We start from the raw sequence: 10,493 nt of genomic DNA, 5'->3' as shown, positions 1-10,493 counted from the left end.
GTTGGTAACTGGTTAAGGTGCACTGGATAAAAGGAAAGATGATTTCTATGGGGGGAGAATGCAGATGGGAGCAGTCAGCAGGTCCAGAGGGGGGCTTCCCCCACTCCCCCCAGCTATTATGAACAGGTCAATGTCCCAAAGGAGAACCAAAAATAAAAACAAAGAAATGGAAAAAAATAAAACCAAAATGCCCTGACCCAACAAATCAACAGTTCGACGGATCATCATCATCTCACTGTCTTCCCACATGGTATGAATCCAACGCAGCTCTTCCGCAAATTAGATTTTTCCAGGTAGTGGAGGCAGGGCCCCTGGCATCCCTCCCGAGAGCCCCGTGTTGGGTCCGAGGAGGATCTAAAAGGGAAGCAGTTCAGGTGAGGGGCTGTGAGGATGGACACAGGATGCTGCGCTGCCCTCCCCTCCCACACCAAGACAGGAGAGGTTACTGGCACAGCACGGCTACCAGCAACATTCTGCAGCATCCATTCCTCACCAAGCCGTGTCAAATGCAAACAGACCAAACCTGGACCTCTCCACCTTTGGCCCACGTGCACTCCTTACTGTGCAGTTCAGCCCAGCAAAAGCCGTGTTGTGTTTGCCAGAGTTTGCTACCTGCCTGTTCCCAGGAATCAGCAATATGCTGGGATGGGGCTCTTTGTCAGGGACTGCAGTGACAGAACCAGGGGTAACAGTTTTAAACCAAAAGAGGGGAGATTTATATTAGATGTTAGGAAGAACTTTTTTCCTGTGAGGGTGGCACAGGTTGCCCAGAGAAGCTGTGGATGCCCCATATCTGGAGGTGTCCAAGCCAGGCTGGAGGAGGCTTTGTGCAGCCTGAGCCAGTGGGAGGTGTCCCTGCCCATGGCAGGGGGCTTGGAACTGGATGAGCTTTACAGTCCCTTCCAGCCCAAACCATTCTATGATTCTACGAATGCCATCCCTTTGGAACACCCAACTAGAGTATCTGGTGGGATGAATGAGGCCACAGTGTGTAACGAACTGCAGTCTTTGGTTTTTGCACCCTAGACTCCTTCAACAGCTGGTAAGCGGGAGGAGGCGCAGGCACCCCGAGACGACTCCAGAGAGCCAATGGAGAGGGTTGGGCTGCTCCCACCTCACCTGTCGCTGCTGCAGCTGCTGCTGCTGCTCCATCTGCAGTTTTTCAGTTTCAAAGACGACAGGGAGAACCAGAATCATGAAGGAGGTGGTCCCGATCCACAGAGCTGCCCTGGAGAATCTAGGGAGGGGGAAGCATGCCAGGAATAAGAAACAGTTCCTCCGGTGCTTCAGTCGGGCACCAGACTTCTCCCACGTTCCCTTTCCCTGCCTCAAAACCTTCCCCAGTCCCACCCCCGAGCCGGCCCGTTCACGGGGATGCACGGGGCAGGGAGGGGCAGCAAGTCCCGCGGGTGGGGGCTTCAGGGTGCACAGGAAGGGGGTGCAGGGGGAATCTGGGGGTGTGCAGGGAGGTTCCCACCGGGACACACAATCAAGGGAGCGCAAGGGGCAGCTCGTACCACGCGTGGGGGCACAGGAGGGCGCATAGGACAAGGTGCACCGGAGGTTCCCCACGGGGATTCACAACCGAGGGGGGCATCGGGGCGCGAAGGGCATCGGGGCGCTCCCTCCCTCCGCGCCGCCGGAACACCAGGCCGCGCTCCCTCTGCCGCCTCACCGGTACATCTTCTGCGCTACGGTCAGCGACAGGTCGAATGTGGCTCCGGCGGCGGCGCGCACGCTCTCCGGGAACATCTCGGTGAGCCCCCACAGCCGCTCCGCCAGCGTTTCGTCCAGCTGCGGGCACAGCGCCTCGTCACCGCCTCGCCGGGGGCGCCGCGCCCGCCCCGCGCCCCGCACAGCGCCCGCCCCGCTACCTCCTCGTCGTCGTCTTCCTCCTCCTCCAGCTCGTCCTCCAGCTCCTCGGCCTTGCCCGCGCCGCCCTTGGGCAGCAGCTCCTCCGGGGACACGGGCGCAGCGGCAGCCATCACCACCGGGCACGGACGGAGGGCGCGCGGCCGCCGGAAACGGAAATGGCCCCGGCAGCGGCCGCTCCCCCCCACCCCGCCCCGCGCTACCGGCGCCCCCTGGAGGGAGGGAGGAGGCACCGCCCCCCGACCCCAGGCCGGGTTTTCCAGAACGTGCAGCCACAGGGATGCAAGAAGCAGTGACTGTTCCGAAAGAGGAATGGTATTGATTTGAGCTAAAGTTTTGATTTGAGCTAAAGTAGAGTGTTCTTTGAAAGTCAGGCAGAACGTCGGCTTCTGGCAGGTTTTCCAGACACCAATTCATTCTCTGGTGATGGGAACGTCTTGTGTCAGTGTAATCTGTGAATAGAGGTGTCTGTCATCACCCCTGTTTGTGTCTGTGATCCCCTCTGTTTGCAGCCTCTCCCCATCTCACAGGCAAGGTCAGGCAGAGCTGGAGCCAGCTCCAAATCAGCAAGAGATTTGGCCATTGTGAAGTTCATAATAACATTAAAATCAACCCTTGTAAAGTAACGGAATATGCATAAGATTTCAGGGAAAATTTATACACATGCACGAGTGGGAAATCTGTTCTGTCCCAGCTCTTGTCTGGCTGCACACAATTGATGGAGATCGCTCCCTTGTGTTGCCCAGCCCTGATAAAGGATGCTCGCTTTCTAAAACTCCAAAGCAACTCTTAGAGAGTTTATTTGCAAGCATTTTCGGTATCAATAGGGTCCTTGCTCATGCTTCGACTAGCGGGATTTGTTTGAGGAAAGGGAGAGGAGAGCTGCGCATTGCAAAGATATATGACATGATATGATATATCATCTTTCCTTCGCAGGAAGGAAGCTGTGTTAGGAGCAGCCCTCAGGTGACAAAGTTCATGGTACTGAAACTTAATAGCTTGACAGACGATTCATAGTTTCAAACCAATCCTGCTTCTGGATGGTAAATTGGGAGAAAATCTGGAAAGACAGAGTAACTAACAGACTTAAAGTTGTCTTGGGATATCACATATGTTAAATTCCATAATTCTTCATTACAAATTCTACTAGATGTTCATCTCTTAGAGAAGACCATCTAACAGTTTACCAATGGCCCCTCGGCAAGAAGATTCCAGCGCTGTTAAATTACTAACTTTTGCTGACACAATTAGCATGACTTCCCCTTGGTGAGCTGTGGCAGACGCAAGTCACTAAACATCACACAAGTGAAGCTCTCGTGAGAGCCCGCCTGGAGTCCCGTTCAGGAATCCTCAGCATAAGAAGGATATGGAACTGTTGGAATGGGTCCAGAGGAAGCCACAAAGATGATCAGAGGGCTGAAGCTCCTCTGCTGTGAGGACAGGCAGAGAGAGTTAGGCTTCTTCAGCCAGGAGAAGAGAAGGTTCCACGCAGACCCTATAGCGACCTTACAGTACCTGAAGGGGCTACAGGAAAGCTGGGGAGGGGCTTTTTACAAGGGTGTGTAGTGATGGGACAAGGCAGAACAGATATAAATTGGAAAGGGAAAGATTTATATTAGACAATAGGAAGAAATTCTTAACAATGGGGGTAGTGAGGCACTGGCACAGGTTGCCCAGGGAAGCTGTGGATGCCTCATTCCTGGAGGTGTCCAAGGTCAGGTTGGACGAGGCTTTGAGCAATCTGACCCAGCAGGCGTCCCTGCCCATGGCAGGGGGTTTGGAACTGGATGATCTTTAAGGTCCATTCCAGCTCAAACCGTTCTATGATTCTGTAATTTAATGTTTATGTGATAATTAATGATGATGATAAAAAAAAAATAGATCTGGTTTAAAATGTAAACGCTTTATGTAAAGCTTGCAGGACCTTCGAGCACAAACAACCCTAGCACCCCGTTCACCAAAGCTCCCCCCGGGACTTCCCTAAGGGGACAGGTTTGGGGAGGAAGGGTCTCTCTGCTTTTTCAAGCACAGAAAGCAGGGGTGGCTTAGCTGGAGGTGTATCTCTCCATCGTCCACTCTCAGGGTACAGACTCCTGGGCTGCAGTGAGGGAACCCACCTAGGGGAAGTGCTCCGTGTGCGTTAAGGAAGCGTGTGAGATGCCAAACCAGCCATCACACAGTACCTACAGCACGCCACACAGGAGGTACCTCATGATCACAGTACCATGGAACGAAGTACGTACACAGAGTACCAACATGGCCAGAAGGCCCTAGCCGGCCCGGCATCTGCCTGTGTGCTGGGGTGGCTGAGACAGAGCCAGCCTCCTCGACGCCCCAGCCTCCTGCAACTGCTGCTTCTTCACTTCTTCCTCCTTCGGCTGTGGCTCTTCAGTTCCTCCAGCTCCTTCTCCATAAGGCGGGACGCAGCTGTGGTCTCAGAAAGCTGCAATGACAGGAATGAGCTACATTCTGTGCAACCTCGCAGTCCGTCACACACCTCAGAAACACGTGGCAGGGCACAAAAGGCCCATGGATGCAACCGAGACTGCTCTCCTTCTGAAGAATCACCTCGTATTGCAGCAGTGCATGCAGTGAGACAGTTGTGCCTTGGAAGCTTTTCTGATTTCACAGCATAGCCTTTCCAGAAACACCACTGAGATTTACAGCCACAGGCCAGTACCCGTGTGAGGGAATTTGTTCCCATTTCAGTGAGAGAGAAGTTGAGATTTTGCATTTCACTGAGGTCACATGGAAAACCTGGAGAGCAGGGGAGCCTTCTGCTAAGTCCTAAAGCCACAAAAGCTGCTTGCCAGTTTTAGAACGTGAAAAGCGTAAGGAAGAAAAATGATGAAGGGATAAGTGTTTGTTAAGACACAATGGCTGAATCACTACCAGACTGAGAACACACATGTTCTATGTTGTTGAAAATGTATCCAGAATTTAAGCATGAAAGCCGTGATCTCTGGTTAAGGTTGAATTTCCATTTGTTTAGGGCTTGGGAATTCTTTCATATGTAGGTTTACACATTGAATAGATGTCACCCCACGTGTCACAGCAGAAGGGAGCTTTAATCTCCTGTGACTAGAACGGGTGGTGGTGACTCTGTTTCGGTTAGGGCAGAGGCCGGAGCAGAAAGGAAAACACTGTATTCCATGCAGAAAGGGAAAGAGGAGACAGGGCACTTGCAGAGGCTTCTCCCTAATCCAGTCACAGAGTTCACTACAGCCAAGCTCTGCTCTGGGGAAAACCCTCTTCTCGCAGAAGAGACTTTACTCAGACTTTATTCCCACAGCCAATTTGCCGTTGCAGTTGTCTTGCATAGAAGAGTGAAGTGGAAAGAGCAGGGTGCAGTGAGAACAGCCTCTTTTGGCAGTCCCAGCACCCTCCGTTTGGGCATTTTCACTGCCGCAGGTAGCTGGATAGTTGGGCAAAGACTCACCATATCGAGCAAAACATCAACTTTCAGCCGAAGGAGGTTGTTTTCTTCCTCCAGCTGCTGGTTTCGTTTGCGCAATCGCTGCATTTCCCTGCGATCCCCTGTGAAGCTTCCTGAGTCTGGAAAGAAGAAAAAAGAAGTCAAAACACAGACTTTCAGCCAACTGTGGCTACTTCAGACCAAAGCCAGCTAAGCTGTACCCTACCTGCCACCCACTGTCCATTTTCGAACTTGAGGCTCTGGCCGGCGAGGTTCATGGTGGGGGTGCCATACTCCAGGCCCAGCTCTATCTCACGGGTCGATCTATCCAGCTGCCGGGAGGAGATCACACACACTCAGTGCTTTACAGAAAGCCAAAGTCACCCCTTGATGTCCCATTTCTTAGTGACTGGCATTCCAAAGGAAGCTGCTGCTCTGACTGGGCCTGGAGACTGAAATCCAGCTTTAGTCATTGAATCAGAACAGTCTGAGTTGGAAGGGACCTTAAAGATCATCCAGTTCCAACCCCCCTGCAATGGGCAGGGACACCTTCCACAAGACTAGGCTGCTCAAGGACTCATCCAACCTGGCCTTGAACATGCAGAGGAGGACTTGGGGGTGCTGAATGATGAGAAGCTTGACATGAGCTGGCAATGCGTCCTCGCAGCCTAGAAGGCCAACCACATCCTGGGCTGCATCAAAATAGGTGGCCAGCAGGTTGAGGGAGGTCATTCTCACCCTCTACTCCACACTTGCAACACCCCACCTGGAGTCCTGTGTCGAGTTCTGGAATTCCCAACATAAGAAGGATATGGAACTGTTGGAACGTGTTGAGAGGAAGCTACGAAGATGATCATAGGGCTGGAGCACCTCTGCCATGAGGAAAGGTTGAGAGAGTTGGGGTTGTTCAGCCTGGAGAAGAGAAGGCGCCAGAGGCACGCTACAGTGGCCTTCCAGTACCTGAAGGGCGCTACAGGAAAGTTGGGAAGGGGCTCTTTACAAGGGCATGGAGTGATAGGATGAGGGGGAATAGCTATAAATTGGAAGGGGAAAAATTTAGATTAAACATTAGGAAGAAATTCTTCACAATGAGGGCGGTGAGGCACTGCCACAGGTTGCCCAGGGAAATTTCAGTGACAATTCCAGAGTGCAGGTGGGGTAATGATGATCCTATCCTGAAGCTGTTCCATTTTTACCTTCGTACCTGGTCAGAATGGGTGCTGTGCTGCTAGAGGTAAGAGGCATATCTGGGAGTTCTCTTAAGGGCTACAGCACTTGCAGCAGGTGCTGCTCACGGACTCACCAGCTGCAGGTTGGAGAAAGAGGCACATTTCCTTGGTGGGGTCTTCTTGGGGCTGAAGGTGCTCCCGAAGAGAGGCATTGCTCATTGATCCGGGTAGAGCTGCAGGATGAGAAGTGGTGACACAACAAGATGAGCTGCTTTGGCTCTTGGTGTGGGGGCTTCCAGAGCAAGCTCAAATATGTCGATGGAGTGAATGCGGCCTTGGGAGAAGGATACCGTTACGCTTGACAGAACAAAAATGTGGGATGAGAAAGAATTCAGTACACACAAGGAAGTGCATAGAGCATTGTGACACTGCTAAGTGCTTTAACTATGTAACTGCTAGTTTTTGCCTTGCCTGTTGACAGCAGCAAGAAAGCATCAAAGCATTATGTTAAGTTAGCAGTAAACAGTCGCATGATCAGTGCATGGTCTATTAGTTGATTGGTTTATAGGTATATGCTAACAATTGTAATTGGACATAAGTTTTATAGTTACTATCTGATTTGTATCATAGAATCACCGGGTTGGAAGAGACCTCTTGGATCAATGAGTCCAACCATTCCTATCTACCACTAAACCATGTCCCTGAACACCTCGTCGACCCTTCTCTTAAACACCTCCAGGGATGGCGACTCAACCACCTCCCTGGACAGCCTCTGCCAGCGCCCAATGACGCTTTCTGTGAAAATTTTTTTCCTGATATCCAGTCTGAACTTCCCCTGGCGCAGCTTGAGGCCATTCCCCCTTGTCTTGTCCCCTGTCACTTAGGAAAAGAGGCCAGCACCCTCCTCTCTACAACCTCCTTTCAGAGAAGACTATAAAAGGAGTCGGGCTGAGAATAAAGTTGTCTCACACTGCATCCCAGAACGAGTCCGTGCTTTTCAAGATGCAACATGCTGGCATGGCGTTTCCCCCTTCCCCGCCCTCCCCCCTCCGGTTCTACCAGCTTATGTCCCGTTCCCACCTAACCCCGAACCCCCCCATCGGCCCCGCCAGCACGCGGCGCCCCTCGCGCCTCCGCGTCACGCGACCCGCCCCGGGCGGGGACCACGGCGGCCTCGCGCCATTCCCCCCCTCACGAAACAACACCCCTCCCCGCCACAACCCCCAACACTGGGGAAAAAGGGGGTGGGGAACCCGGGCCGTACCCACGCGAAGGAGAGAAAGGAAGAAAAGAGCGTTCCGGGAGTGCCCCACGTCTTGTTTTCCCCTAGCCGGCGTCTCGCTGTCTCGGCGACGCGCGAACGCCCGCCGCCCACGCGAGCTTCCCCCTCCGCCCCCCGTCCCAAAGTGGTACGGTCAGCCCCGCGGCGCGGGGGCGGCGAGGCCAGGCTGTTCCATCGCGGGGAAAGGGGGGCGGGGGAAGGGAGGGAGGTGTAGTAAAGCGCCTCAGTGGTGCTGCCCGGGTGGTCTCGGGCTCCGGGAGTGGTTTGCGGCCGGCGCGTTGCCAGGGCGACAGCGCGGCTCGCGCTGCTCCGCCCCCGTAGGAGGAGCAGGAGGAGGAGGGCAGAGGATGCTCCAGCGAGGGGAGGGATGGTAGAGCCCCTCTGTAGGCTCTTGGCTCGCCCCTCGAGGATCCCCGGGCCGTGGGGGACAGGGGGCAGCTGGGAGGAGATGGGGCTGTGCGGGGCGGAGCTGCTCGGGCTGCATCACTGAAGGGAGATCTTTTGCTGCTTCCTCATAAGGGGCGGAGGAGGCGGATGGAGGCCAGTGATGGGACTCAAGGGAGCCTGGGGAGATGTGTCAGAGAAGGTTTGGGTTGGATAGTAAGGATGTTGAGGCACTGGAGCGTGTCCAGAGAAGAGCAACAGAGCTGGTGAAGGGACTGGAGAACAAGTCTTATGAGGAGCGGCTGAGAGAGCTGGGGTTGTTTAGCCTGAAGGAGGCTGAGGGGAGACCTTATTGCTTTCTACAACTACCTGAAAGGAGGTTGTAGAGAGAAGGGTGCTGGCCTCTTCTTCCAAGTGACGGGACAGGACAAGGGGGAATGGCCTCAAGCTGCACCAGGGGAGGTTCAGACTGGATATCAGGAAAAAAATTTTCACAGAAAGGGCACTGGAACAGTCTGCCCAGGGAGGTGGTTGAGTCACCATCCCTGGAGGTGTTTAAAAGAAGGGTAGACATGCTCAGGGACATGGTTTAGTGGCAGATAGAAATAGTTGGACTCATTGATCCAAGAGGTATCTTCCAACCTGGTGATTCTATGATTCTATGATATCAGGAAAAGGTTCTTTCACCCAGAAGGTGGTGGAGCACTGGAACAGCTCCCCAAGGAAGCAGTCACAATGCTAAGCCTGACAGTATTCCAGAAGCGTTTGGACAATGCCCACAGACGCATGGTGTGAATGCTGAGGTTGTCCTGTGCAGGGACAGGAGTTGGACTCAACAATCCTTGTAAGTCCCTTCCAAGCCAGGGCATTCTATGATTATGTGATCAGCCCAGTGATTCCTAGAACACTTGAATTGGTCGAAAGACTGTCATAGAATCACTAGGATGGAAAAGACTTCTTAGATCATCGAGCCCAACCATTCCTATGGGATTCCAACCGAGCCCATCTGCCACTAAACCATGTCCCTGAGCACCGTGCCTACCCGTCTTTTAAATACCTCCAGGGATGGTGACTCAACCACCTCCTTGGGCAGCCTCTGCCAGTGCCCAATGACCCTTTCTGTGAAATATTTTTTATTAATTGTTTTGGGTTTTTTTTCATATCAATCATAGAATGCCAGACTGGGAGGGAACTCGGAGATCATCTGGTCCGACCTTTTAGGTGACATATAGTTTAAATGAGATGGCTCAGAACCATCTCTGAACCTCAGGTTCTAAAGTTGAGCCTTAAATGTGATGAACTATGTTACACTGTTAGGCAAAGAATCCCTCCTCATTTGGGAACCTGGGTGAAGAAGTGGAGAAAGTCTGGGGACCTGGACTCAACCAGGTTAGTGAATGATGGGTTAAAAGTTGGAGAGAGAAGAGCAGGCAGTTCTATAATAAGCTGTTCTCTGAAGCAGTCTCACTGCCCCGTTTTTTTCTCCATGTGTTACAAAGTCCTCCCTTCTCAGCACATGATGGGATAATTTTAGTTGTATTGTGTTACTTGCTGGGTTCTATTCCATGGGAAGAGGCTTTGGTAGTTGGTTTGGATAATATTTTGAATGAATAGCCAGGGTAGATAGCACGCATGACCAAAATTTTCTATGTTGCAGAGGCAAAACAGTACTCCTTTTGCTAGATTTTAAAATAATTCTCCAATCTGATAGAATTTAGTGATCTGAAATTACTTGCTTCACTGTTAGGAAAGCTTCTGCTGAGGGCTTTGTGGGGCTTTCCTGAAGATTTTAGAACCATGAGTTATTAGGATGCTGACTTTTGGTAAAGGGGAACAATAAAAAAAAAAGGAAAAAAAAACTGTGAGAGGGCAAGCAGATAGACAAAAGTGTCAGGAAAGAGGTAAAAACAAGAGATTCGCCAACCTTTTAATTTGTTTTGTACATGTATTAATACTCCACAAAAACAGTCTTCTTTAAAGTCTTTTGTTCTCGGAGTGGCTAATTGACGCCCTGCCTGAAGTGAACCAGAAAATTGCTCACTTGGAATTAGAATTAGAAAGATACCACAGCACCAGCCTGGTGACTATTGACAAGAAAAATCTCTGGTGCTGCACTGTCTTCTCATAGTGCAGTTAAGCAATATCTGATTCCTCCAGGACGCATGCTATAAAAACAGATGCCTTCTGACCCTGTGTACTAGAATCTGTGCACTGAAAATTAGTGATTTTTTAATTTTTTTTTAATAAAAGAAGGGATTACAGTGCGGAGGGAGGAAACCAGAAACATAAAAGTAGAATAAAAACTTGCTGTTCTGAATGAGGGCTTTGTGAAGTACTTGTGGCTCTTATCAGCACCTAACGTGTGTCTGTG

At 51.7% G+C, this 10,493-nt stretch overlaps 2 protein-coding genes across 5 annotated transcripts; both read right to left on the bottom strand.

Annotated features, from left to right (window-relative positions):
- Positions 1-77: 77 nt before the first annotated feature.
- TOMM22 (translocase of outer mitochondrial membrane 22) lies at positions 78-2,029 on the bottom strand. The gene is made up of 4 exons (XM_054056502.1): positions 1,875-2,029; positions 1,676-1,794; positions 1,120-1,237; positions 78-354 (listed from the first exon to the last, which is right to left on the bottom strand). The coding sequence occupies exons 1-4, from the start codon at positions 1,983-1,985 to the stop codon at positions 280-282; spliced, it is 423 nt and encodes a 140-aa protein (XP_053912477.1). The 5' UTR covers positions 1,986-2,029; the 3' UTR covers positions 78-279.
- A 213-nt stretch (positions 2,030-2,242) lies between these two features.
- Positions 2,243-8,044, bottom strand: CBY1 (chibby family member 1, beta catenin antagonist). 4 transcript variants are annotated; one of them, XM_054056507.1, is made up of 5 exons: positions 6,591-6,689; positions 6,054-6,199; positions 5,514-5,619; positions 5,312-5,427; positions 2,243-4,315 (listed from the first exon to the last, which is right to left on the bottom strand). In XM_054056507.1, exons 2-5 carry the CDS (start codon positions 6,087-6,089, stop codon positions 4,232-4,234), a joined length of 342 nt encoding a protein of 113 aa, XP_053912482.1. In that variant the 5' UTR covers positions 6,090-6,199; positions 6,591-6,689; the 3' UTR covers positions 2,243-4,231. The 4 variants fall into 4 exon arrangements, with proteins under 4 accessions (XP_053912482.1, XP_053912481.1, XP_053912479.1 ...); XM_054056506.1 differs by lacking the exon at positions 6,054-6,199 and adding an exon at positions 7,721-8,044 and having other exon boundaries at positions 2,251-4,315; positions 6,591-6,813; XM_054056504.1 differs by lacking the exon at positions 6,054-6,199 and adding an exon at positions 7,725-8,043 and having other exon boundaries at positions 2,252-4,315.
- Positions 8,045-10,493: the final 2,449 nt, after the last annotated feature.

The sequence above is a fragment of the Cuculus canorus genome, chromosome 1 (genome assembly GCF_017976375.1).
Source record: "Cuculus canorus isolate bCucCan1 chromosome 1, bCucCan1.pri, whole genome shotgun sequence".
NCBI classification, from domain to species: domain Eukaryota; kingdom Metazoa; phylum Chordata; class Aves; order Cuculiformes; family Cuculidae; genus Cuculus; species Cuculus canorus.
The sequence above is the reverse complement of the archived record's forward strand: the minus strand, read 5'-3'. Positions and strand labels throughout refer to the sequence as shown.

Coding starts and splice junctions, on each gene's coding strand:
- CBY1 (XM_054056506.1), bottom strand. CDS start 6,668: ATGCCTCTCTTCGGGAGCACCTTCAGCCCCAAGAAGACCCCACCAAGG. Junction 5,428..5,513: donor AAATGGACAGTGGGTGGCAG/GTAGGGTACAGC, acceptor TCTTCTTTCCAG/ACTCAGGAAGCTTCACAGGG. Junction 4,316..5,311: donor TTGATGTTTTGCTCGATATG/GTGAGTCTTTGC, acceptor CTGTCATTGCAG/CTTTCTGAGACCACAGCTGC.
- TOMM22 (XM_054056502.1), bottom strand. CDS start 1,985: ATGGCTGCCGCTGCGCCCGTGTCCCCGGAGGAGCTGCTGCCCAAGGGC. Junction 1,238..1,675: donor GTAGCGCAGAAGATGTACCG/GTGAGGCGGCAG, acceptor CCCCCTCCCTAG/ATTCTCCAGGGCAGCTCTGT. Junction 355..1,119: donor AGCAGCTGCAGCAGCGACAG/GTGAGGTGGGAG, acceptor CTTCCCTTTTAG/ATCCTCCTCGGACCCAACAC.